The 25213-nt window shown below is 58.3% G+C and overlaps 4 protein-coding genes across 5 annotated transcripts in view; 2 read left to right on the top strand and 2 right to left on the bottom strand.

The window, feature by feature from the left end:
* Positions 1-2469: 2469 nt before the first annotated feature.
* DNAJC30 (DnaJ heat shock protein family (Hsp40) member C30) lies at positions 2470-3269 on the bottom strand. The gene is given in 2 exon segments (XM_050326014.1): positions 2470-2892; positions 2894-3269. Coding segments are annotated over 2 exon segments (627 nt in total). The 5' UTR covers positions 3245-3269; the 3' UTR covers positions 2470-2616.
* BUD23 (BUD23 rRNA methyltransferase and ribosome maturation factor) lies at positions 3066-10190 on the top strand. Of its 2 annotated transcripts, none has more exons than XR_007630130.1 (12): positions 3066-3564; positions 3659-3696; positions 3917-4012; positions 4173-4255; positions 4350-4446; positions 5535-5631; positions 5913-5963; positions 6496-6581; positions 6805-6850; positions 7310-7456; positions 8447-8536; positions 8661-8708. XR_007630130.1 is itself a non-coding variant. In XM_050326005.1 (12 exons), the coding sequence occupies exons 1-12, from the start codon at positions 3517-3519 to the stop codon at positions 8713-8715; spliced, it is 846 nt and encodes a 281-aa protein (XP_050181962.1). In that variant the 5' UTR covers positions 3342-3516; the 3' UTR covers positions 8716-10190. The 2 variants fall into 2 exon arrangements, 1 of the variants encoding a protein (XP_050181962.1); XM_050326005.1 differs by having other exon boundaries at positions 3342-3564; positions 7398-7456; positions 8661-10190.
* The window catches only part of BAZ1B (bromodomain adjacent to zinc finger domain 1B), a 192446-nt gene continuing 171689 nt past the window's right edge, over positions 4457-25213 (top strand). The window contains exon 1 of the mRNA XM_050325961.1: positions 4457-5149. The gene's annotated coding sequence lies outside the window, so the exon portion shown is untranslated. The remainder of the gene's footprint in view (positions 5150-25213) is intronic.
* The window catches only part of STX1A (syntaxin 1A), a 61885-nt gene continuing 45999 nt past the window's right edge, over positions 9328-25213 (bottom strand). Inside the window, exons 5-10 of the mRNA XM_050326002.1 lie at positions 22912-22985; positions 20266-20374; positions 15201-15274; positions 14787-14924; positions 13113-13223; positions 9328-12458 (exon numbers count right to left, since the gene is read on the bottom strand). Of these exons, the coding sequence (XP_050181959.1) occupies positions 12381-12458; positions 13113-13223; positions 14787-14924; positions 15201-15274; positions 20266-20374; positions 22912-22985 (584 nt within the window). The 3' untranslated portion in view covers positions 9328-12380. The remainder of the gene's footprint in view (positions 12459-13112; positions 13224-14786; positions 14925-15200; positions 15275-20265; positions 20375-22911; positions 22986-25213) is intronic.

Genomic DNA, 25213 nt, shown 5'->3' on the forward strand with positions numbered 1-25213 from the left:
CCTCAGGTGAAAGAGCTGGGTAAAGAAGTCCAGGCCTGGCATGGGGTGACAGCTGAGGCCCCATCAGCAGCTCACCCTCGGGCAGTTCCTTTTGGTGACACAGTGCTGGCAAAACATGGTGTCAGGGGCAAGAGGAGTGAAGGACCAGCATCCAGCAGGGGTACAATACATCACTTACCATGAAGGCAGATGAAATGTGGAGCTACAGAGTGATGAAGTGAGGGGTAAGATGTGCTAAAAACTGTGTAAAATGGCCCCAGTGGGCTTGAGAGTGAGGAGGAGGAAGTCCCCTCAGGGAACATCACACTTCTCCCAGCAAAGTCCTCAGGATGTTCCCTGACCTCCCCTTGAGGGCCCAGGCCAGGAGGGGCTGTGGACAGCTGCCAGTGCAGTCTGATACTGAGATCTGCTCTCCTGGCTAAAGGGAAGCACCATCAAATCCAGTTGCTCCTGGCACCTTCTCCACCAAGGAAACAACTGGGGAACGACAAGAATGCAATGACAGTATTGACACAAGGACAAGAAGGGGCAGAACCCTGTGTGTGTCCGTGTGTTTGGACCAGCTCCAGCCACTTTGTGCCCAAGCTCCTGAAATCCTTCCTGGAGCAGAGGAGCAGTCAGGCCTGACCAGGGCAAAGGTGACACTGGGGAGAAGTTTTAGGGCACCCTGCATACCATGCTTCCCCAGGGAGGCCAGCCTGCCCCACTGACTGTAGGCTGCCCACCCTTCCCAGCACTGGAACCAGCTCCCCACACTCTTCTTCACTGGCTGCAGTCAGGATGTGAAACACCCACCTGTCCCCCAACCCTGTTTTCCAGCAAGTGCAAGGAATATTTACCACCCAGAACCACCAAAAGAAAGATGTGCCATTTTATCACCAGTTTATGGATGGACGTCTTTAATGTTCAAGATACATCACGGTGACCTGAGGAAGAACCAGTAGTAGGAACTGCTCAAACCACCTGTTTGGGTAAGAGCTAGAGAGGCGTTCCCTAATGCCCCATGAACACCTCTAGCTTTTCCGGCCTGGAAGAGAATGTTTTCTGCCAGACTTTGTCAGAGGAGCCACCTCTGATCTTTCCAGTGATTTGGTTTACAGAATGACAATGAGCATGAAAATGCATCAGCATTTTTGTGCCAGAGCCACAACTCTGGAGACTTTCCCTCTGTAACCCATGAATGTTGGGCTCCTGCTTTTCCCAGAGTGATGCTTCAGCACTGTGATGCCACATAGAGGGATGGACTGACAACCATGAGAGGATCCTGGAGAGCTCTCTCTGCCTGAAATTCAGCTGAATTTACTCCAAGCACACAGCAGCCTCTGGAGTCTGCGGCTGGAAGTGGCACAAGGCTCTCCAGAAAAGGCAGAGGACAATCCTGGAAAGCAGGATGTGGTGCTTCCTGCTGTGCCACTGCCCCAGGCTCCGATCAGGATCACGGAACTCCACAGTGGAAAGCACGGGGAATTTGCTTTTAACATTCTTGTGCTGGGACAAAACATGACCCAGGCTCTGGGTTGTAAGATAACGAGGGCTGGGCTCCTGCACACCCCAGACAAAGTCTTTGGTGCACTCAGGTCCCTGCCATGAAGATTCTCTCCCTCCAGGCAGCAGCAGCACAGCACAGGTGAACCCTTCACAACAAGGAGAGAGAGAAGCTTCTGAGAGATCTTCAGTTCTTAAAACACTTCAAAATTTAAATAGGCAAATACTCTCATGTGCAAACGATGCTCAGATATGTGTAAAACTCAGGTAATGGCACTCGGTGCTCCCAGCTGCGCCCCTCCCAAAGGCCTCGGAGGGAGGGGCTTGTGCAAAGCTCCTGGCAGGCCCCAGACAGGACACAGAACTTCAGACACGGAAGTGTTTTGGGGAGCACCTCCAGGCAATGTCACACGCTGACCAGGACGTGAGCCACCATGGACCCAGGTTTCATCTTCCAGGCCAGGTCTGAAGCCAGCACTTCTGTACTCACCACCCAGAGCAAGGTCAGACAAGGGCAGTTCCTAAAATCCCACAGAGATGTAGTACTGGCAGGTGTGACAGCACAGAGGTGGCAGGCCTGGGATTAGCAGGAACCACGGTGAGCACAGCCCCGAACACACACAGCACACCCCACCTCTGACAGCCTTTAATCTCTGCTGCAGCTCACAACAGGCACCTGGGGCACACCAAGGTCACACAGCTGTGCCAAAGGAGAAGACACGTCCCAGTCCAATGTCCAGGAGCCACGTTTGCCTGGTAGGCACTGTGTCTGCAGGTGGTATCAGCTGAGGGGGCACATCAGAGCCTGTGGGGCTCTCGTACCACCTGTGCAAGGTCACGCTGGGGGCACAGCACAGGCTGTGGAGCAGAGCCCACAGAGGGTATCCAGAGGTCACACCACTGCCACGTCCTGTGCCGGCCAGGGGCACTCTGTGTCTGAAGGTCACACTGGCAGAGGGGCCGGGTCACAGCCCAAGGAGCCTGCTGGTCACGTACCGTCCCTGAAGGTCACGGCGGCAGAGTGAACTGTCACAGCCCAACAGCAGACACACGGTGTCTGCCAGCTGCAGGGGGCACCCCCAGCCCTCTGCCAAACCCCTGGTGACACCGGGGAGCTGGGGCGCCCCGCCGTCACTTGAGGCCGTAGAGGATAGCAACGCCCGTGAAGAAAAGCAGCCCCACCGACAGGCTGGAGAGGGCCCTGAGGCGCCCCTGCTCCGCGGCCTCCTCCCGGCGGAGGCGCAACTGCTCCCGCCGCGCCCGCAGCAGCTGCTCCCGCTCCAGCTGCTCCCCGTAGTGCGCTCGGTAGAAGGCGTCGAAGTCGAAGGGCGGCGGGGCGGGCCCGGCGCGGGCGGCGGGGGCGCGGGGCGGCGGCGGGGCGGCGAGGCGGCGCCGGGCGGGCGGGCGGCGGGCCGGGGGCATCGCGCAGCTCCTGGGGGCTGAGCAGCCCGCGGTCGTACTTGCGGCGGAGCGCGGCGCTGCCCAGCACCCGGTAGGCCTCGCTGACGGCGGCGAAGCGCGCGGCGGCGGCCGCGCTGCCGGCGTTGCGGTCGGGGTGGTAGCGGAACGACTGCTCGTAGTACGCCGTCTTGATCTGCGCCGCCGTGGCCGTGCGCGGCACGCCCAGCACCTCGTACAGGTCGCGGCGCGGCCGGGGGGCCCCGGCGCCGCCCCCGCCGGTGTGCGCGGAGCGGGAGGGCGGCGGCGCCGCGGGGAGGAGGAGGAGGAGGAGGCGGCGCCGCAGCCGCCCGAGCTCCATCGGGGCCGCTCAGCGCCCGCGCGCCGCCGCCATCCTGCGCCCCGCGGCGCGCCGCGATGACGTCACGGAGAGGGCACGGCCCGTGGGGCGGTGATGTCACTCGGAGGCGTGGCCGGCGGGACGGTGACGTCACGCTGGATGAGCATCTACGGTGTGACGTCACGAAAAACAATCCCGACTATGCGATGACGTCACGCGGAGGCACGATCGTCGGGCCGTGACGTCACGCGGTGGCGGCGCGGCGCGCGGCAGTGACGTCAGGCGGCGGCAGCATGGCGGGCAGCGGGCGCCGGCCCGAGCACCGCGGGCCGCCCGAGCTGGTGAGCGGCGGGACCGGGGGGGGCACGGGGGGAACCGGGTCCCTCCAGGGGGTCCCTCCTGGGCCTCACCGCCCCCGCCGCTCTCTCGTTGCAGTTCTACGACGAGGCCGAGGCGCGCAAGTACACGCAGAAGTACGGCGGGGCCGGGGCTGCGGGGCCGGCAGGGGGGTCTCGTCATGGGGCCGACACCGTGGGTGGGGGGAGTCGCGCCTGGATCCTGCTGGGCTCGGCGGGGCCCGGCCCTGCCGTGAGGCAGCGGCGGGGCGGGAGGGCAGGACCGGGGCTCGGATCGTGCCGGGGGAGGGTGCGAGGGGGTGTCGCCTGTCGCCCGCGCTCAGCCCGTGTCTCGCAGCTCCCGCGTGGTGGAGATCCAGTCGCAGATGTCGGAGCGCGCCGTGGAGCTGCTGGGGCTGCCCGAGGACCGGCCGTGCCTCCTGCTGGACGTGGGGTGAGCGGGGCTCTCTGCCTGGGGCCGGGGGCTGGGAGGGGTGTGCGGTGGTGGGTGTCTCCCGTGGGCCGAAGAAGAGGGTGCAGCAGCGTTGTGTCTGGCCGGCAGTGCCCTCAGACCAGCCCGGTGACCTCTGTGCTCTCCCTGCTCCTCCCTCCAGCTGCGGGTCAGGGCTGAGCGGGGATTACATCTCTGAGGAGGGCCACTACTGGATTGGCATGGACATCAGCCCTGCCATGCTGGGTGAGCAGACCCTCCTGCCCTGGCACACCCGCCGTGCCTCAGAGGTCCCCGAAGCTGGGAGCTGGTTGCCTGAGCTGTGCTCTGTTCCCGGCAGATGTGGCTGTGGAGAGGGAGGTGGAAGGAGACCTGCTCCTGGCAGACGTAGGTCACGGCATTCCCTTCAGGCCTGGCATGTTTGACGGCTGTATCAGGTGAGTCTGTGTCCGTAACTGAGCCCTCCTGGTGCTCCACAGAACTGCAGAGCGCACATGGTGCACGTCTGGTGCATCACAGGTGGGCAGCACTGCCCTTGTCAGCTGCTCTTTGCTCCCTGTGCAACTTGACTCCTCACTCTGGGACAAACAGCCAAGATTTTGGATGGTAGAAGCAGCTCCTGACAGCTGTTTTCCCAAGTGATGCTTGTCCTTTTGTGCTGGTGAGCTCGGAATTTTGTTGAAGGAAAATAAAATTAAACTGGGGATGTTGTCAGGAGGGCTGAAACCTGCAGCAAGGAGGAGAGCAAAGTGTGTCTGTAGCATTGCTCAGCAAGGTCAGTCCCTGGATCAAGGAGTTGGTGGTTGGTATTGGGATGAAGGGCACAGAAGCACTTTTCTACTTAGAATAGCTCAGGAAGGTGCTGGGAAGGAGCAGGGACTGTCCATTACTGATCCAAAAGGTCTCACTGGGATTGCTCATTGGGAAAACCTGCTTGGCTAGGCAGGGGTCACAGCTGAGCTCTTGAATTATCATCAGGAGCTGCAGTGATAGGATAAGGAGTGATGAGTCCAAACTGAAGGAGGGGAAATTGAGGTGACAGATATGGCAGGAATTCTTCCCTGTGAGGGTGGAGAGACCCTGGCACAGGTTGGGCAGAGAAGCTGTGGCTGCCCCATCCCTGGAAGTGTCCAAGGCCAGGTTGGACAGGGCTTGGAGCAACCTGGGCTAGTAGAAAGTGTCCCTGCCCATGGCAGGGGGTGGAATGATCTTACTCTGAATGGTCCCTTCCAACCCAAACCATTCCATGATCCTAAGATTTGAGCACCTGGCCTGAAGGGGATGCTTGGTGATGCTTTTGGCCTTGAATAGCTACTTCACCTTGTTGGGATTTGGCGTAGTGAGTCTCCAGAGGGGTTTGTGTAACTGCAAAACAGAAGGCAGAGCTATGTGGAGAAAATTAAATCATTTCCCCGAGGCCCAGCACATGTTTAGTGCTGGAATTCAGCTCAAAGAGAGGTGACAGGCTCTGGGAAGGAACTGATGACTCAGTGTCCTGGGGGGGGGGTCTTGTTTTGCTCCTCAGTATTTCTGCAGTGCAGTGGCTCTGTAACGCTGACAAGAAATCACACAGCCCCCCAAAACGCCTCTACAGATTCTTCTCCACTCTTTACACTGCCCTGGTAAGTGCCACACTCTCCCTGCCACGCCTCTCCTGCTCTTACATCCTTGCTCATGCCTTTTGGCAAGACATTTTAAGCCAGGTGTTTTAAGTAAATGCTGCTCTGAGGCAGGACTGGCAGGAGCACCCACTGCCTTCTGTGATCCCTCGTGGCTCACTGGCTCTGGCAGCCTTGCCACGGAGGTTTTGGGGAGGTGGGAGCTCGTGTCTGGGGCAGGCATGGGGTGACCAGAGGGGTTGTCTGCACCGACACGGGTTTGTAACCAGCTTTATTGCCCCTAGGCCCGAGGATCCCGAGCTGTGCTGCAGCTGTACCCCGAGAACTCAGAGCAGGTACAGGCCATCCCTCAGTGGGGAAGGGGTGTGGGTGCTGTCTGGGGCTCTGAGTGCATCAGCTCTGTGTCTCTGTCCTTCCTGCCAGCTGGAAAGCTCCTCAAGAGCCCAAAGAAATAACCTCTAAGGAGAACACCCTGCGCAGTTTCTGTTGCATCGTAGATTGTCTTGGGCTGAGCCTTAAAATCAAAGAAAGTGGCAGGACACCATCTGAACCTGCTGTCCTGCATTTTCTCCACTGTGTCTGAGTCTGAAGACTGACTGTAGTCACCAGCACTGCCCTGTAACTCCCCAGGGCTGGAAAATCCAGCCCAGTATCCATTTCCTAGAGAGTTAACCCAGGTTAGACTGAGGAGCAGGGAGAACCAAACAAAGGCAGGGAACTGGTGTCTGGATGGCACCAGAAGCTGGGTGTAGAGCTTAGCAGGAGCATCTTGGGCATGCACAGTCAGCTGTGGTCCTCCCCAGAGGTACCCTGGGCATTCCTGGGGGATGACTGCTAATTAATTTTTGCACATGCTTCTCTTTCCAGCTGGAGCTCATCACAGCCCAAGCCATGAGAGCTGGATTTACTGGGGGAATGGTGGTCGATTACCCCAACAGTGCCAAAGCCAAGAAGTGAGTCCTGGGTCTCTGTGTGTGTGGTTGGGCTGAGGCCTGGGTTTAGCAGTGATTTTGCTTTTTTTCTCAAGCTGTTCTCTCTCTTATGATATTTACTGTGAGTCCTAGACAGAGGTTACAGCTTAAATCTGATAGTCTTAATAAACCATCCCAGTCTTGCTTGGGACTGAGACCCACATGCTGAATCCCAGCTTCATGCTCTTTATTCTTGTTATTTCAGGTTCTTCCTTTGTCTCTTTGTTGGGGCATCTGGCACGTTACCAAAGGTGAGGAGCTCCAGGAGGCAGCAGAGCTGCTGTCCTGGCTGCTGGGTGATGTGGAAGAGCTGTGGGCAGAGTGGGAGCCAGGCAGCTCTGCGAGGGCAGATGTGACTTCATGTATACATTTGTTGCCAGTCACCAAACCCTCTCATAGAATCATGGTTTGGGTTGGAAGGGACTTCAGCTCTTTCCACCCCCCTGCCATGAGCAGGGACACCTTCCTCTATCCCAGGTTGCTCCAAGCCCCCTCCAACCTGGCCTTGAACACTTCCAGGGATGGGGCAGCCACAGCTTCTCTGGGCAACCTGTGCCAGGGCCTCCCCACCCTCACAGGGAAGAATTTCTTCCCAATATCCAATCTAGCCCTGCCCTCTTTCAGTTTAAAGCTATTCCCCTGACTCGTGCTTTCTTTGGTACAATTTCTGGAAGACCAGTTTGTTCCTGCTCCGCTCCTTCCCCTTGCAGATCCCTGTGTTCCCCCTAATTCCGATGGTATGGCTGTCAGCTGTGTCTGCTCCAGAGGAGAGCACAACTTCCCAGTTTTGCTTTCCAGGGTCTTGGTACCGAGTGTGCCGATGAAGAGCTGCACCAGGCAAAGTTCACCAACGAGAGGTATCATTGAGGGGTGAAGCTGCAGGTTCTGCCCAGCAAGGAGTGGGAAAAGCTGGGTTTTCCTGGGGACCACAGCACTGCCTGCAAGACGTGCTGGGAGTGGAGGAATGGGAGGACCCTTGGCAGCCCAGGTGGGCACTGCTTGTTGTTCCCCAAGGGCCCAGAGACAGGGAACAGAACTGGTTAGTTTGAAGGGCTCTGCCATAAGGCTGTTGGTGCTTTCTGTCCAGCACTGGGCTCTCCAGCTGAGACCAGTGATGTGGAAGTGGGAATATTTACAGGGATGGTGATGCCAAACATGAAGGCTGCTATGCCTGAATCTTGGTGTTCCCTTTTTCCTGCTGTCCAGTTCTTTGCTTGGCTCTGCTTAGCTGTGGCCTGGGGGGGGGGAGTTTCCTGCTGTCCAGGTCTCCTCCCATGGCAGTGGTGCAGAGAGGAGCCCCTCTTGCAGCCAGTGGGAGAGACAGAGAACAAAAACCAGAGGAAAGTCGTCGTGGCTGCCAGGAGCTTGTGGCTGCCATGTTTTCCTACCTCTTACACTGCTGTTCTCTGGTCACTTAGTCCAAGGGGAGGGTAGTAGTTAGTCTTGGAGGGCAGTAGCAGAATTGGGAAATTTTTGGGAAGCCAGAGACTTTGCCTTGTTTGGAGTAGAGTGGACAAAGGGAAGGTGGTTGTGCTTGAGTCTGTAATCCCCTGAGGTCCCAGAGCCCAGAGTGCTGCTGGTGTGTCAGGTATGGCACAGGGGGCCTGCTGCAGTCTGTAAATGGTTAATATCCCTCAGCTCAGAGCCTGGGCTGGAAGCAGCCTCCTTCCCCAGCTTATGTGGAGTTGGACCATTTGGCATCAGTGCTGTCTGAGCTTCTTATCCAGGACTGGTGGGAGGGGAACTCGCTGCTTTTGTGACCCAGTTCTGGGTGACAGTCCTCTGGGGCAGAGAACTGTGCCCCCACACCTCAGTTCCTCTCCAGCTGCTGTCTGCCTTCTCCACAGGACACGGTTCAAAAACATCAAGGGCAAGTCTGTGAAGAAAAGCCGGGACTGGATCTTGGAGAAGAAGGAGCGTAGACGACGGCAGGGCAAGTGAGTTCATCTGAGGCTGGTCTGGCCTGCTGTCACCTGTCCAAACTCCTGCCACAACCCCTCTCCCTTCCCCTCCCAGGTGACCTGTTGGTGGTGCTGAGCTGCTCCCTGCTTCTCCCCACAGGGAGGTGCGAGCAGACACGAAATACACAGGTCGGAAGCGCCGCCCTCGCTTCTGAATTGCTCTGGACTCTGCAGCTGGGGAAGCGTGGTGTGTGGGTGCCTCCAGCGAGCCTCCTGTGGATGGCACAGATGGGCATCCCACACCTTAGACTTGCTGGGACAGGCCATTGTGGCTCTTGATGGTGTAAACTGGCTCAGGTGCTGCCCAACAGCCAACTGCAAAGCTTCCAGCCCTGCTTGCCTGCTGAAGGTGGAGTGGCAGACAGTGCTCTGGCCACTTGGGTGTCTGCAGTGCTGGCACTTACCTTCCTGAGTACAGCGAGCCAGCTGAGCTCTGGGTGAGCCAGGACATGATATCCAGCCTCCTCACTAAAGAGTCAACAAGTTGGAAGTGTTTGCTGGTCTCCTGTGTCCTGCTTCCATGGTGGGGAGTACTGAGGGGGTAATATGGCACCTAGTTCCCTGCCAGCTTCCCCTCTGTGTGCAGGTGGGAAGTCAGGCACTGTAAAGCTGTGGATCCCATGAGGGCAAAGCTGCCTCCTGGCAGAAATGTTATTCCTGGGGGCATTGCTCCTGAGGATGCTTGGTATCCTGTTTGCTTTAGTGCTCCCATGGTACTGGGGCTGGCTGTACCCCTTCCCCTGAAACAGAGAGGTGCCAGCCAGGGCTTTACAGTTACAAATGTTTATTCTACATAAAAATTCCACAAAATGGGAAGCTGTTTTGCACCCAAAGCTTTGGGAGAAGAAAGGGAGGCTAGCAGGGAGGGAAAAGGGGGGAGGAAAAAAGAGGCAACATACAGTGTCATCCAGCCCAGTGAGACAGAGCAAGCCAGGGTCAAGATCCACATAGAAAACAAGGACACTTAGCTCACAGTACAGCAACAGTACAACTCCACGGGGGGCTCGGAAAGCCTTCAAGTACATTAATTACAAAAAAAACCAATCCCCAGTTCGAGTGCAAGCTGTGCGTGCCCCACACTGCTCGTGGAATACTGCATCGACACGCTCCCGGCGCGGGGAGGGCAGGTGGCACTTGGAACAGAGGTGGTGGAACCCAAAGGACAAGCGGGCGGAGGTTTTGAGGGGGAGGGGGGGGCTGGAAAAGAAAAAAGTGAAATGTCTTCCCAAAGCACAACCACACTTGGTGATTTGGTCTGTACATGCAACGACAGGTAGGTAAAAAGGAACTGAACGGGGCTTCCCGTAGTGCAGGGGTAATTATTGCACCAAAACACCCTCCCCTCACAGCGAGGACAGTGTGAGCCTGCCTGTGGGGCAGCAGTGGCAGCCTGCTCCTCGCCTCGGAGCCTGGCAGTGCCACGGCCTGCAGGATCCCAGCAAAGCGCCAGCGGCCCCGACTGGCCCCGCCCGGCTCCTGCTGCTGGGGGGCTGCTGGCAGTGGTGGTGCCGACAAGGAAGGAGCAAGGGCCAGAATTCCCCTTGTGCCTTGACGGGGGTGCCACAGCCCTGATGTCAGGTGAGCATGTGCCACAAAAGCCGCTGCTTGGAAGAAAAAAAAAAAAAATAAGTCACCTTGTGCTAGCAGTGGGCATGGCTGCAGGGCGGGAGCCTGGGAGGAGGGTTTTCCTGCCTGCCCAGCGTTATTGCTTCCCGGAGGAGGGGCCCGAGGCTCCCGCTGGCCCGGCAGAGCGAGCGCAGGCGGCCGTGGCAGGGAGCTGCACAGGGGCAGGAGCGCGGGCGCTCGGCATCACCTCCAGCTCCCTTTCCTGCAGCCAGACATGTCCCTCCCAGAGCAGGGACGCTGCCCGTGCTTTCCTCCTGCCCCTGCCTGGGCGGTCCCGCTGCCCTCAGCCCTTCGGCCCGCGCAGGCTGCAGAGCTGGAGCTGACATCCACTGGTGCAGGACCGTGAAAGGGGGGCTCCGCCCTTGGGTGTTCCAGTGGCAGCACCCCGAGGGGCTTGGGCTGGGCAGTGCGGGGCACCGGGCTGGACCCAACCGGGGGCTGTACGGTGGGGCCTCTGGTGACAGTGGCAGGGAAGGAGCCGTGTCGGGGCTGCTGCTGGGCAGGACTGGCCCCAGGGGAGGCAGCGCTGCGTGGTTACAGCCACTGCCTTCCCCCGCACCCAGGGGCACCACACAACCAGCGCCTGAGCCACAGCACCCCACCGGCTGCTGGAGCAGCCCTGCCCTGGCCCCGGTGGGAGCAGGGAGGTGACACTGCCCGTGGCTGGAATACTGGCTGTCGTCAAGTGCCCCTTTTCTGCTACCAGCACCCGGGTTCACAGCCCTGTCCCAGTGCATGGCAGTGAGCCTGGCCTCAGGTGCCTCCCCTGCTCGGGGCTCTTCTAGGGTGCTTTGGCATGTGCACAGGCCAGCTGGAGCTCTGGGCTCTCCGGAGGAAGGTGAGGGCAGAGCCCTGTCCCCAGCCCCAGGGGAACAGGCAGTGGCAGCACAGGACCCCTCTGAGCTGCCAGCAGGACCCCCCAGCAGCTGCATTCATCTCCTGGGTATGGCAGAGGTGCTCCCACAGCACGTGGGCAGGTGCCTCATGGGATGGCTGAGCAGAAGGGCACTGTGCCAGGGGCAGGGGGGTGCCAGGAGGTGGCAAAGAGGCAGTCAGGCACTGGCCTGCTCAGGAGCTGGTTGGATACAGGAAGAGGAAGGTCTCACTTGCAGGGGGGTGGATGCAGCAAGGGCTGCTCCTGGGACCACGACAGGAGAGAGCCCAGCTGCCTCCAACCCCTGGCCTGTGTGGAGAAGCCAGAATGGAGCAGGCAAGTGCTGCCAGGGGCTGTGGGCATCAGTGCCAGCCTCAAATCCCAGCGACAGAGCCCAGGCCTTGGAGCAGCAGGAACCAGGACCACCATGTGCCAGGGCTGAGGGCAGAACGATGAGGCTCCGGTGTAGGGCGAGCAGACAACGAAACTCACTGGCTGTAAACTACCTGTGCCATCCTGCCCTGCCAGGCCAGCAACCAGGTGCAGCACAGGTCCCCCCGTGGCCTGTCCCTGTCCCCAGGCAACTGTGATGGCCCCAAGCAGCAGCTGCTTATCCCACACTGCTCCATCAGGCACCCACCACCCACAGCAGCACATCCAGCCCCCGGCACCTGCACCAGAGAGAGGGCTCTCCTGGGGAGGGGACAGCCTTGCCACTGGTGGAGTGACAGGGACAGAGCCCCAGAGCCAGGCACAGCCACGGGACAGGTAGGGCCAGGCAGAGCACACCCCTGGGGAAGGACCCCGGAGCGAAGCAGCCCAAGGGAAGGTGTTTGCAAGCACAGACGCGGCTGACAGACATGAGAGCTCTGGCTGGAGGTGATGGGGAAGCTGGGGAGGTTGACTGGGCACTGCGCTCCCGAAGACCCCTAACACCTGCCTCCCGTCCCTCCTCATCCTTGGCTGTCTCTAACACAGACTGCCCAGCACAGGAGGAGCAGCAGCGCCCCGAGGGCACCTCTGTCCCCACCTGGTCCCAGCCAGCCACCCGGGCTGGAGCAGTGATGAGAGCTCGGGTTCCCCCCTCCAGGGTCCCCCTCGTGCCCATCACCGTCCCCGGCCCCCCGCCTGCACCCCGGGGCCGGCGCTCCCTCCACACAGACGCACCGCACCGCACACACAGCGTCACAAACAACCATGCATTAGAAACTGAAATGCTGCTGGGAGGCTCCGGGGCTGCGTGGGTCGCTCCGGCGTGGCTGCAGCCCCATGGCACGCGCGGCTCCGTCCATCGCACACAAACAGTCCCGTGGGGTGAGTTTAGCCGAAAATGCCACCGAAGGTGGAGGCGATGACGATGCCCAGGATCACGCAGCAGATTATGATCATGATCTTCTTCTGCTCAGGTGTCCCGGCAGCAGAAGGGAGAGAGGGGAGAGGGGATGGTGAGTGTTGGGGCAGGATGCACTCGGGAGCTGAGGCTGCAGTCTGCCCTTGTTCCCCTTTGCCCGTGGTGGGCTCTGGGCAGCACCTTGGGAGCCAGACGGGCTCTGGCTGCCCTGGGCAGGGATGAACACCCCAGCTCTTGCTTCAGCCCTGGGCTGGCTGAGCTGAGCTGGTGGTCCCTGGGTTCCTGAGCTGATACAGGACCAAGTGTCAGGAGAGGGACAGGCAGCTGGCACTGTGCTCAGGGTCTGAGCTGGACCATGCCTTTTCTCTATTTATTTATGGCAAGGGGCATGGCTCTCACAGCAGGCCTGGCCCAGGGGATCCACCCTGTCCCTCTTCCTCTCCCCAGGCACAGGCAGCAGGCCTGCCCCACGGCTCATTGTCAGCTTTCATGCAGCCTGTGCTGGGAGCTCTGCCTCAGCTGTGCCATGGGCTGCAGACAGTGGTGTGGGGTAATGCAGTGCCCAGGCACTTAGAGGCTGTGCCACTCTGCCCGGGGCAGGCAGAGGGGCAGGCAGGGTGGCAGCAGAGCCCTGCCCCCAGGACAGAGCTGTCAGCAGCGCAGGCAGGGGCAGACGGGCCCCAGACAGAGCCGTGACTCACCCGTCTGGCTTTGCTCTGGTACTTCACCGCTTTTTTGGTGTCAGACACAGCCCTCTCCACGTAGTCCACCGAGTGCTCCACGTTGTACTCGATGCGGTCAATCATCTCTCCCTGCAGAGCGAGGACACAGCCCACGCGCCCGCGCGCGTGCCGGCGTGAGCTCCTTCCTGCTCCGCTGCTCCCCAGCGCCGGGTGGGCACTGCCCTGCCCGACAGCCCTGCGTGGAGAGAGGGACCGTCAGTGCCTGCAGGCTCTGGGATGCCCTGGGGTGGGAGCTCTGGACTGCGTGCCCTGTCCCAGAGGACCTCTGTGCACGTCCCAGCAGGGAGACAAGCAAGGGAGAGGGTCGAGGCAGTTCCCAGCCCCCTCCTGGCCTGGCGGCCGCCCTGTCCAACATCTCAGGTGACATCAAAGCCACAACACGGACACCGCGCCGCAGACATCGGGGGCTCAGCAGGGAGCAAGGACATCCCCAGCAGAGCCACGTGGGACGCTCACGAAACCATGCGCATGCAGGGACCACCACTCCGATCCACACAAGTGCCGTGCCGAGGGCAGGAGAGCCTGGAGCGAGGCTGGCCAGGACTGCAGGGCTCTGCAGGGACTCCTGCCCCACTTTGCCCCCCACTGCAGGAGAGGCTGGAAGTGTGGGCTCCTGGGGATGTGAGCGTGAGCTCACTCAGCCTGTCCACCTCCTTTGACCCCATCCTGACTGTGCAGGGAAGCAGCCAAGTCCTGCAGTAGCTGGACAGGGCTGGCAGGAGCCAGTGGCTCGAAGCCCAGTGCCCTCCTGCATGGCATGGAGGGAATTTGAGACACAGAGGTGGGAGCTCATGGCCAGCAGGTTGGCAATGCCTATTTCTCAACCTAATGCTGAAGAACATGGGGAGGACAAGCCTTGAGGCCCAGGGTTGCTGTGGTGTTACTTCCCAAGCACTGACTCCACCAGCTGTTCCTTGCCTCACCTAAAGGTGCTGCTTCTCCTTCCCACCTGTGCTGTGCCTGGGGCAGAGCGGAGCTGCCAGCCCTGCTGCCAGCCTGGCACCTCTCTGCTCCCAGTGCTGGCAGCTCTGAGCCTCTCACCCCACAGGGCAAGGCAGGCTGCTGGCACTGACCAGCCCTTAGAGCGGGGCAAGAAACCACAAACCCCACACATCTGTCATGCAGGAGCAGCCATGCAGAGCAGAGCATGCAGCACCACGAGGCTCGGCCAGTGGGCCTTTACCTGCCACTGATGTCTCCTCAGGCCGTGGCAGCATGGCAGGCAAGAAGGGGGGTGAGCAAAGACACCGGAGCACGCGCCCAGCTGAGGGGCCACGTGCCACGGGCTGGCGGCACCTCGAGCTCGCCCATCTGGGCCCAATACTCAGGGCAGGTGGAGAAATCTCCCCCTGCGTGGCAGCCACCCACTGCCCTCCTCCAGAGCCCATCACCAAACCTCCCACCCCAGGCATGCAGCACCCCTGGCTCTGGGGCGCAGGGCGGGTGGCTCCGAACCTGGGGAACCCAGCTCAGCCCCACTGGGAGCCACGTCGGTCCTAGATGTGGTTTTTCCCTTCAGCACCCACCCAGGCAAGGGACCACTGTCCCCCAACCTCCCCACCCACCACAGGGACCCTCATCACCCTCCAGCTCCCCCAGGTGAGCGACCCCTGGGCCGCAGCGACTCCCTACCTGGCTCTCCACCAGCATGGCCATGTCCATGAACATGTCGTGCAGCTCTCGGATGCTGTTCTCCAGTTTGATGATCTCGCTGTGCCGTGTCTCGATCTCATTCAGGGCCTGCTTGGTGATGTTTGAATCCATGATGATCTGCAAAGGAGATGAGGCCGTTGAGCACCGTGCTGAGCCCCAGCTCAGGCGCTGGGGACTGGGGGCACCAAGAGAGGGACGAGGAGGAGCTCCAGAGCCCCTCCAGCAACTCCAGCCAGGTAGTTTGCAGCAGGAAGCCAGCATGCAGGCTCTGCTCCAACAGTGTTCTCAGGCCAGACCTGAGCCCTGAGGGCTGCACTGTGGCCACTGTGGCAGCACATCCACCAGCCCATCCCCTGGGATAAGGGGGCTGGCTCGGCTGCAGCCCATGCTTACCCCGGAGGAGAAGATGGCCGGGTTGCCGCTCTCCAGCATGTCCTCCAGCTCCTCGCTGGTGGTGGTCCTGCCAGCTGCAATGACACAATACGGGTCAGGGCGAGTCCTCTGTCCCCATCAGGAGTCCCACAGTCCCACCACAGGGCTCTGCTGGCTCCATGGCATTTCCCATGAGTGCAATGGAGCAAAGCTTCCAGCCCCAAGAGCTCACCGGGCAGATCAAGGGGCTGCCCTCTCACTGCCCAGCTTTGACACCATGTTTTGGGGTGACAGAGCATCACTCCCACCAAGGGTGACCCGCAAAACCCCTTGGCAGCCCTTCTTATCCGTTGGCTCCTCACTCTGGGCTGACACTGCCCTGCTTCCAGGAAGGGAGAGCAAGATCTCAAGTAGCACAAACTTACAAACCCTCCTGTGGATGTGCCCAGCTCTGAGCAGTCACTGCCCAGTGACAAGGAGGAGTGTGCCAGGTGGGCTACTCGCTCTGCCCCGTGCAGGCCCCAGAGACAGCCCCAAGGGCGAGCGGTGGGATCAGCTCCTGGAGACGCCACATCTCTCATGGGCAGAGGTGGGATAGGATGCAGGGTGCGTGTTCTCCTCCTGTCTCTCACCACCTCCTCCCTTACTGCCTCGTTCCCCTAATGCAGAGCACAGGGCTGGTAACAGCTGCGTCGGGGCGAAGGACGAGAGCAAAGACATCACATGGATTAACACCCAGCCAGGCAGTGCCAGCCTGGCCAAGGGCCAGGGCTGGTCAGGAGGAACTTGCTTTAATGCTGAGCCAAAGCACAGGGCCCAGAGGCTGCACATCACCAGCACAGCACCTGCCATATAACCACATAACCAACCTGCAGGACCCCAGAGGGCTTCCCAGGGAGGCCACTGCCTCCTGGCCAGGTCTCCTGGTTTGGAAAAGCTGTCATTAGCTCCTCCACAGCAATAAAATCAGCTCAAAGTGTGCTGGGTCCCTGCCTGATCTGCTGCCCACGTCACCACGGAGCCACGGCACAGCCACGAACTGGAGCGAAAGGACGGAGTCACTGCAAAGGCAGAGGAGCCTGGGAGAACTCTACTGCCCAGAAACTTGGCAAAACACTGGAAAATCCTGAGAATTGGACCTGTGCCTCCCCCAGAGAGCTCCAAGGTACATCTGCTTCTTACTTGGCAACTCTAGAAATTAAAGTTTCCTGGGGAGAAGCAGCTCTGCCAACAAGACAAGCAGCCCAGAGCTTGGTGGGAGCTGCAGCACACGGGGAGAAGCAACCTCAGCCCTGAGATGTCAGGGAGAGAATGGCAAGAGACAGTGCCCAGGGCCATTGGAATCTCTGGGACAGGTACACATGAAGCCACTGAGGAGAATTCCCACCTCAAGGCACAGTCCTTGGCCCTGTAATGCCCAGCAGGATGGAGTGACTGTCCCCATGGACCAGCTCCCAGGGGATGGGGCAGAGCAGCCCCAGCAGGGTGTGAGGGAAGCTCCCAGGGAAGCCTCCAGTGGCACAGCTCTCCCCCACCACCCAGCTGATGCCAGTTTGCCTAATTCTGCACACAGATGGCCTATAAATAGGGAAGACTCGAGGCACCTCGGGGCTGCAGAACTCCAACACACCGTGGCTGAATTAAAAGGGCTCAGCTGGGCTCCTTGGGCTGGCAGTATCCCTCCTTCCAGCAACAGGGCTGCACAGGCACCTGCAGAGCCACAGCTGGGGCTCAGGCTGGACACACCGAGGCCAGGGCACCTTCCCAAGGCTGGGATCCTCTGTCTGGAGCTGACTTTCAAAGCCCTCATTAGACACAAATCCATACAACTCATGGAGAGATTGATAATGCTGTGCTGTCTGCCCACATGTGAGAGTCACTGATCCACCTGGCCATCCCCCAGCTCAGACAGGTCTGGCACTGCCCACACTGGTGTCAGGATGAGAAGGTTTCAGCTACAAAAGCCTGCCCAGCAAGTCACAAAGTGCCACCAACCTCCCAGGCCCTCAGGGCCCTCCTGTTCATCCTGGGCAGGGGTGGCAGGGCCAGTGGCCAGCACTGTGCCAGCACCTGCACTCAAGATAAATCCCATGGTCATTCCTGAGATGAAAGTGCCACAGGGATCCTAAATCAGCTCTGGGATCACCTGGGGCAGCCCAGATGAGCTGCCAGGGCCCTGAACCCTCCTGGCTCACGGTGGGATGCACCCACAGCTCGTTGTTCTGCACGCCAGTTCAGCAGGCCTGGCACAGCAGGGTGGGCACAGATGAATTTTCTCAGTGCCCTCGGAGACAGCAGATGCTTTATTTTTGGGTCCTCGGTCTTGCACATAACAAAACTGTTCCTAAAAACAAGCAGCGTCTGTGCAGCTCCTCCACAGCTTCAGCTGCACACCCACCACAGAGAGCTCCTCCAAGCTCCAAATCCAATTTCTCTGGGAGCAAAACCTAATTACATTTAAGATATAATTTCCCCTGAAGGACAATGCAGAGAGGAAAAAAATGAGGGAGTGACAACTCCCAGCACAGGCAGTGCAGAGGGGGACACAGCCCCTGGCAGCAGACAGGGGGCACGGTCCAGCCACTGCACACCTGTCCTGCTGTCACCAACCCCAGGACATGGAGCATCCTGCCATCCCTCCACAGTGCAGCCTGTGATTCCTCCATGGCATCTGTGATGTTGGAGTGCTTGGGAAAGAGCAAAGGGAGTAAGGAGGGGGTGAGGCCAACGATTAGGGTTGGAGTAGAAGCAGTGAGAGAGGGGAGGGGAGGGAGGGAGATGGAGAAAGAAAGGGAGATGGAGAAGGAGATCCACTTCATCCCATCAGACAGGCTTCTGGATGGGGATGGTCTCTGAGGCACAACCTCAGACATGAGCCAGAGCACACACACAGACATGGCAGTGCTTACACAAGGAGAAGGGGCAGATCCTGAGAGGGCTGTGGGGAGCCCCAGGGGGTGGCTATGGCCTGGGGCAGTGAGTTCACATCACCAGCTCTGCAGCTGTCCTATTGCAGAGCCGGGAGCAGATGTGGTGAGGATGGAGGAGCTTGCTGGGAGCTGGGGAGCCCCTCCCGGAGCTGCTGAAAAGTCCCTGCTCTCACACTTTCAAAACCCGAGTGATTTACTGGCTTTGCTGTCAGAGCTCCCAGCACTTTCTATCTTTGGATTTATCAGCTGAAAGCGAGAGCTGAGGATTTCGTGGAGCTTTTGTGCAGTCGCCTCATCCCAGCTGAGCTCTGCTCCAAAGAGCCTGCGCAGGAGCCCCCAGAGCAGCCAGAGCTGAAGGCATTGCCTGGGACACCCCAGGCCAAGCAGAGCCCCTGGCCAGGCAGTAAAACCTCCATGAGCTGTTCCTTTCCATGAGCCTTTCTGCCAGGAGAGATTTCCCGCTACCTGGATGTGGGAATCCCTCCTGGACTGCGCAGAGGACTGTGTCCCTCTCCAGCACAACCCCATCCTGCCTCTGCACCCGCTCCACACCTCCATCCCAAAGGGAATGCAGGCCCCTCGCTGTCAGGAACTGGGACAGCTCCCCTGCACCCCTCACTGCTCCAAGGGGAACCCTGAGCAGTCCTTTTCCTGCACCCATCAGGCTCTACCAGGCACTGGCAGCCCGGCAGGTCAGACAGAGCAAACACAATTTGATGTATCTCCAGAATTTAAGCAGAGCAGCAAAGTCCTTCCAAAATCCAGGAGAAAAAGAAGAGGAAGGTTTCCTTCTGGTCTGCAACCAATCAGGGACATGGCTGAGTCCTTCCAAATCTCCTCTCTCAGAGGGAGGCACAGGGATACCTTAAATTCCTGCTCACATGACAAGCCACCCCTCGGCTGTCACCTGCAGGATGACGTTGGCTGATGGATGAGTCAGGCAGCTGGAGCAGTGACACATCATCCTGCTTTACAGCAAACTGGCAAGCTCTTGTTGAGCCTCATGTCAGTCAGCCTTCCCATCCAGCCACCCTGGAACAGCCCTGTTACTATTATACATCAGAAGGAGACTAATTTTAACAAAGGTTTGCACAGCTGAGTCTCCCTCCAGCCCTCCACAGAAACCCCACGGCACCCAGATTTCCAGGCATCCCAGCCCATGAAAGACATTCCCACAGGAGACCACCAAGGACACCACTCTGACTCACAGACCTCCTGTCACTATTCACGCTGAGTCGCTGAAAGGAAGAAAAGCATCCATTTGGTTGTGAGATTAAAAAAAAGGACTAAGATTCAGATCCTTCCATTCTGAGCACAAACCCCACGATGCCTCTGACAATGAGATTATTTACAAAAATCTCTTTAAATCTCTACATGCCCTGACTTTCCCCTTGCTTATTCCCCTAATTAGGGTGGTGACATGGTTCTTCCTTGCTGGGACATGATCCCATTGCTCTAAAACTATCCAGGTATCACTGACTGCCCAGAAGAACCATCAGGAGAGTGTTTTGTGGACAGGCAGGACCAGATTTATCCTGGATGACGGGCTCTGGATGAGTCAGAGAGCTCATAGTGCCACGGTGGTATCACCAGGGTGAGGTGCCACCAGCCTCAGAGGTGTCACCTGGGCCCCACCCTTGGTCAGAAAACAACATTACTGCTGCTAAGAGCCATCAGGTCCTGTGTTCTGGGAGGTGCCTGGGACAGGCACTGAGGCTCCTGCTCCTCCTGTGCAAGGAAAACCACTGGGAGCAGGGAGTGCTCCCATCTCAAGAGCTGCTTTCATGTTTATCCCACTTCAGCCACGATGAAGAGCACTCCGAGGAAGGGCAAGGCGCACGTGGGAGGCGGGAATTCCCATGAGCTCCTCTGAATTCAAAATGAGCTGCAAACAAGCAAGAGACTCCTCTCCCTGTGCTCCCAGTCCGCAGCATTTCGGGATGTGCTCTGCTGGATGTGCTTTGCCACTGGAACTCAAGGTGTCCACCTCCCGCAGGAGCCCTGTCCCAGTCACACCCACGGGCCCCTCTGCACCCTGGGTTTTCCAGGGGGGTCTACCCAGTTGCAGGAGCAGCTGTGATCCCTCAGGAGCCAGTGCAGGACGTGGCCCCACGGCACACACAGCCCCGCTGTGTTCCCACTCCAGGTTTACTCACTGATCTCCAGCTGCCTCTGGATCCTGCCCTTGCAGCGCTCCCGGTAGTCGGTCTGCGTGGCGTTGTACTCGGACATCACCTCCACGAACTTGCGGGACAGTGTGGAGTGCTGTGGAGGGGAGAGGAGGAGGGGTGAGGGTCCTGCAGGAGTGAGAGCCCTGCCATCCCCACGGCAGGGAAGGCTCAGCCCCGAGCACTCCCTGCACCTCCAGCCACCCCAAAGGCATTTCCAGCCCAAACGCTGCTCTGGAGAGTGTGACAGAGCACTAGGGGGGAGGTGGCAGCAGGTGACACCCCTCAGCCTGAGCACAGCCTCCAAGCCCACAGAGGACACCCTGGGGTGGTTGGCAGCACCCTCCTCACACCACTTTGCACCCAAGCAAACTGGAGCTGAGGCCAAAGCTGCTCAAAGTCACAGAATCACAGAACTGTTTTGGTGGGAAAAGGCCTCTAAGATCATCGAGTCCAACCTGTGCCCGATTCCCACCTTGTCACCCAGCCCAGAGCAGTGAGTGCCATGTCCAGTCATTCCACAGACACCTCCAGGGGTGGGGACTCCACCACTGCCTTGGGCAGCCCCTTCCAATGCCTGACCACCTCTCCCAAAGAGAAATTCTACCTGATGTCCAACCTGAACCTCCCCTGGAGCAACTTGAGGCCATTTCCTCTTGTCCTGTCCCTTGTTCCCTGGGAGCACAGCCCGACCCCCACCTGGCTCCAACCTCTCCTCAGGGAGTTGTAGAGGGTGAGAAGGTCCCCCTTGAGCCTCCTTTTCTCCAGGCTGAGCCCCCCCAGCTCCCTCAGCCACTCCTCATATGACTCATATGACTCTCTAGACCCTTCTCCAGCTCTGTTGCCCCTCTCTGGACAGTCTTTGCCCAGCATGGGAACGGTGACTGTCAGACATGCCTGGTGCCACCAGCACTCAGCCGTGTTGTTACACCTGGAGCAGCCCCAGCCAGCACAGCCCTCCCTCCAGGAGACATCTCGAGGACACACTTGGGTTTGCTCTGCAGCTATTCTGAGCCAGCAGCAGCACAGTATTTATGGCACAGCCTCACCTCATCTTCTCCCTCCTCCACCACAAACCTCACACGAATGCACCCGGCAGCTCCAGCTCCAGCCTTTGCTCCAGAGGTGCTGGCCCTGAGCAAGGTCAGAACAGCTCCTGGGCATCTCAGCTCAAAATCCAGCAACGTGCCGTCCAAGCGACTCTTCTGCCTTTCCAAAAACTGTTTTTCCTAAAATCCACTTCATTCTCATTCAGCTGAAAACTACCAACCTGTGCTGATCTGCAGCCAAATATAGCCTGGGTGCTGAGTGACACCCTTCCTGCTCACCAGCACACCACGCTACACCTCTTTTGCCTCAGAAGTTATTTAACTCAGTGTTTATTTTCTCAGATTGTTATTTTATGTTCCCACGGGCATCCCACATGTCTACAAAATGCATTTGATTTTTGAAGGAACACGGAGTTTCATGGGCGAAATGGGCTGGAAAAAAAAGCACTTTAGATGGCTTTCAGCTATTAAATAAAGCTACCTGAATATTCACAGCAAATCAAATGAATAGCAAAATGTACCTTGTCTTTGAAAGAAACTCATTAAACAGAAAATATTAACTAAAGTTATGAAATAGGGTTGTTTCATCCAGGGCCAGCAACTCTTCACTCCTCAAATGTGGGGAAAGTAACCCAAGCTAGAGAAGCTGTGGCTGCCCCATCCCTGGAAGTGTCCAAGGTCAGACTGGATGAGGCTTGGAGCAACCTGGGCTAGTGCAAGGTAGGGGGTTGGACTGGATCATCTTTGAAGGTCCTTTCCAACCTCAGCAGAGCTCTGCCCATGCTGGGTCCCTCCAGGAGGGACAGCAGAGCTGCCTGCAGTGGGACTCGCTGCTCTCCTGCTACTGCACCACCCTTTGGCTCTGCTGTGCCCCAGTAATTCCCTGTCCCACCTGCCCCACAGACAGGCGGGCCTTTCCCTTGCTCCAGCTTTGCAGAGTGTGGAGCTGGAGGGTGCTGGGGTTCCAGCAGGGAGCTGCCTCTGCAGAGGTGATCTGTTATCATCACTGCCATATCGATCTGGCACCGACTGCGGATGGGGGAGCAGGCTCTGTGAGTGGCCTCCCAGACTGAGAGGGAGATAAATACACTGTAAACACCAGAACTCCTTCAGCACCACTGCAGTGTGCAGAGAAAGCAAGACTTTTACAGAGCTGTGTGTGTGCATGACCCCTGTGAGAGCCGCGGATCCACGTCTGGATCCCACCCCAGGTGATGAGGAGCAACACTGGCAGCTCCTGTTGCCTTTATCCCTTTAATAATTTGCTAAAACCCACTCTTAGCTGCAGAACAAGACTCTGAGACACTTTGTCTTCACCCACATCCCCCAGACCAGGCACTGCAGCGACACAGGGGTAGATTCCAGGCTGGAGCAATGGCTGCATCCTCCCGGGGTGCTCTCTCACCAAAGCATCACCAGAAGGTAAAAAAAACTACACAGCAACCCTGCATGGTGGGGCAGGAGATAGAGCTTCACCCAGAGAAGGCTGTTCCTCACAGGAAGAACAGTTCTCCTCTCCCAGCACCTCCTGGGATCCCTCAGCTGCCTCTTCCCATCCTCCTGGTGCCAGAGGGCAGAGACTCACCTGAGTTTTCCTTATCCGCAGGTCAGCCGATGACCTGTTCAGTCCTTCCTCTTGTTCAATACTCTGCTCAATACCTGGTTGGGGTGGAAGGACACAGATTATTTCTTGTGCTGTTTGGAGAAGAATCACAGAATCAACAAGGTTGGAAAAGACCTCCAAGATGATCAAATCCAAACTTGGACCTCATGCCCACTAAAGCACACCGCCAAATGGCAAATCTACTCATTTCTGAACACTTCCAAGGATGGTGACTCCACCACTTCCCTGGAGAGCCTGTTCCAATGCCTGACCAAAGCAAAGGGATTGTTTGGCAAGGGGACTGTGGAAGATTGAAGCCTATGGATCAAGTTGTTTCCAACTCCTGACTTCAGCCTGACATTCAGACTGGACTGGCAGCAAAGCCCCATTTCACGACTGCAAAGCACCCGGTGCCTGGCCACTGGCTGAGATTTGGGGCTGTCACCCCCAGGCTGGTGAGCCAGGACTTTCATACAAAACTGATGTGATGCTCAGGTCAGTATTCAAACAAAATGGAGAGTTGTTCCCCCCAGCGACTCAGGAGGAGGAAACCCAGAGCTAAAATGTCTGATGTTCCACAGCTCTCTGAGCCCGGCTCTTCCCAGCACCTTCCCCACTGGAGCAGGTCCCCTGAGCCCAGCATGGGGCAGGTTCCTCCTGCAGCAGAGACTCCCCATTCCCTGGAGCTGCCCCCTCAGCCTCCAGCACAGCTCAGTGTATTCTATCAGCAACGGGGCTTCCTCCACGCTCGTCACAAACCCATTCCCAAGGAATGGTATTGGCAAACACTGGGCATTCATGATAATGAATGAAATCACATTTTCCCAAGAAGCTGGTAATTAGAATTAGCCCCTGCATGAGCAATATCTGGCCTGAAGAAGTCAGTTTGTTGTCAGCAGATGTTGTTTTGGATCAGTCCTGACTGTTTTCTGTCATTGATCATGCTGGCCACGAGGCAATTTGGGACAAAGCACAAGGACTAATCATCCTCTGCTCCAGGTAAACATGATACCAGGGAGTCTTTTCTGGAAGCAGGAAACAGGAATTGGAGCCTGTCCTGCAATCCTTCAGGCTCTCAAAGCTGCTTAAAAAACACTAAATAAAACACTAATGGAAAAGGATTTTTGTTTTGCACAGGCCAAACCCCTGTCACCAGGGATCCCAGTGTGCCCAGGGCCATGGGAATGGATTCCCCCAGACTATGAAATGGGTAAGATGGCCCCTGGCTCTCCTTCCTGGCTCTGGTTGAGATCTAGCCAGCAGGACAGGGGACAGTGGAGGTACAGGTCTCCTGGCACACACGTGGGACACAGCCATGCCAGTGGTGACCAACCCATCAAACAGCTCCAGTTGTATCTGAGTCCTCCAGGACTGTGGGTCTCCTATGAAACCTTGGCATTAGTGAGGACACTATAATAATAATAATATAATGGCCAGTCTTCGCGAGCGAAGATCCGGGGAAGGTCTTTCCACCTTCCAGCCTGCGCATTGGATTTTTTTAGGTGAGACACAGTGTGCGCGGAACTGAGCCCACCCTTTAATCCTAAGGTTCATCTGCCGGGGCCAAGCGAGCTTGGACGGTGGCAGCGAGGTCCTTAGGACGTAGGTGGGTTGCCTTTAAGGGCTAACGAGCCCCACCTGCCCGGGAGTGGCCCTGACCGGGAATCGAACCCGGGTCTCCGCGGTGATAGCGCGGCGCCTTTACCACTAGACCACCAGGGGCTGCCGTGAGGACACTACTGCCATGGGATAAGCACCAGCTCCTCTCCCACCCTTCAGACAGCCAGGTCTCCTGCACCAATCTCAACCAAATCCCACACTGGTGTCCAAGACTACCAGAGACAAATCCAAGCTGCACCAGGGTGTCCTCACTGACTCCCTGAATCCCCTGGGGTCCAGTCATGGAATTCTGGGCTCATTGGAGCGCTCCAGCACAACCCTGTCCATCAACAGGCTGACAGTCACATTGTTGTCACTCCTCACTGTCAAACAGACTGACTGACTGTTCCAGTGGTGGAAACTGAAGGTTGTGCCCCACAGCACGTCCCATAGCAGCATCTCTTCACCCACCCAGCCCTGGAGACCACCCTTTGGCTGTGCCAGGGGTTTGCCCAGAGCCCAACACCTGCCAGTGGTGGTGGCATAGGTCTGGCTTGGAGCCCAGCAGGTGCTCGTGGCCCCTTTCCCTCACCTCCATCCTGGGAACAGGGCACAAGGGGGCAAATTCACAAAGGGCAAATAAAAGCAGCTGGAGGGTGCAGGGGCAGGGAAGGTGATGCCCATC

The sequence above is a fragment of the Myiozetetes cayanensis genome, unplaced genomic scaffold (genome assembly GCF_022539395.1).
Source record: "Myiozetetes cayanensis isolate MyiCay16 unplaced genomic scaffold, myiCay2020 scf30, whole genome shotgun sequence".
Taxonomy (NCBI): Eukaryota; Metazoa; Chordata; class Aves; order Passeriformes; family Tyrannidae; genus Myiozetetes; species Myiozetetes cayanensis.

Bases quoted from the DNA above. Each gene is read 5' to 3' on its own strand.
- BUD23 (XM_050326005.1), top strand. From the start codon at position 3,517: ATGGCGGGCAGCGGGCGCCGGCCCGAGCACCGCGGGCCGCCCGAGCTG. The intron at 5,632-5,912 runs GTAAGTGCCACA...TATTGCCCCTAG, and splicing joins CCACTCTTTACACTGCCCTG to GCCCGAGGATCCCGAGCTGT. The intron at 5,964-6,495 runs GTACAGGCCATC...TTCTCTTTCCAG, and splicing joins ACCCCGAGAACTCAGAGCAG to CTGGAGCTCATCACAGCCCA.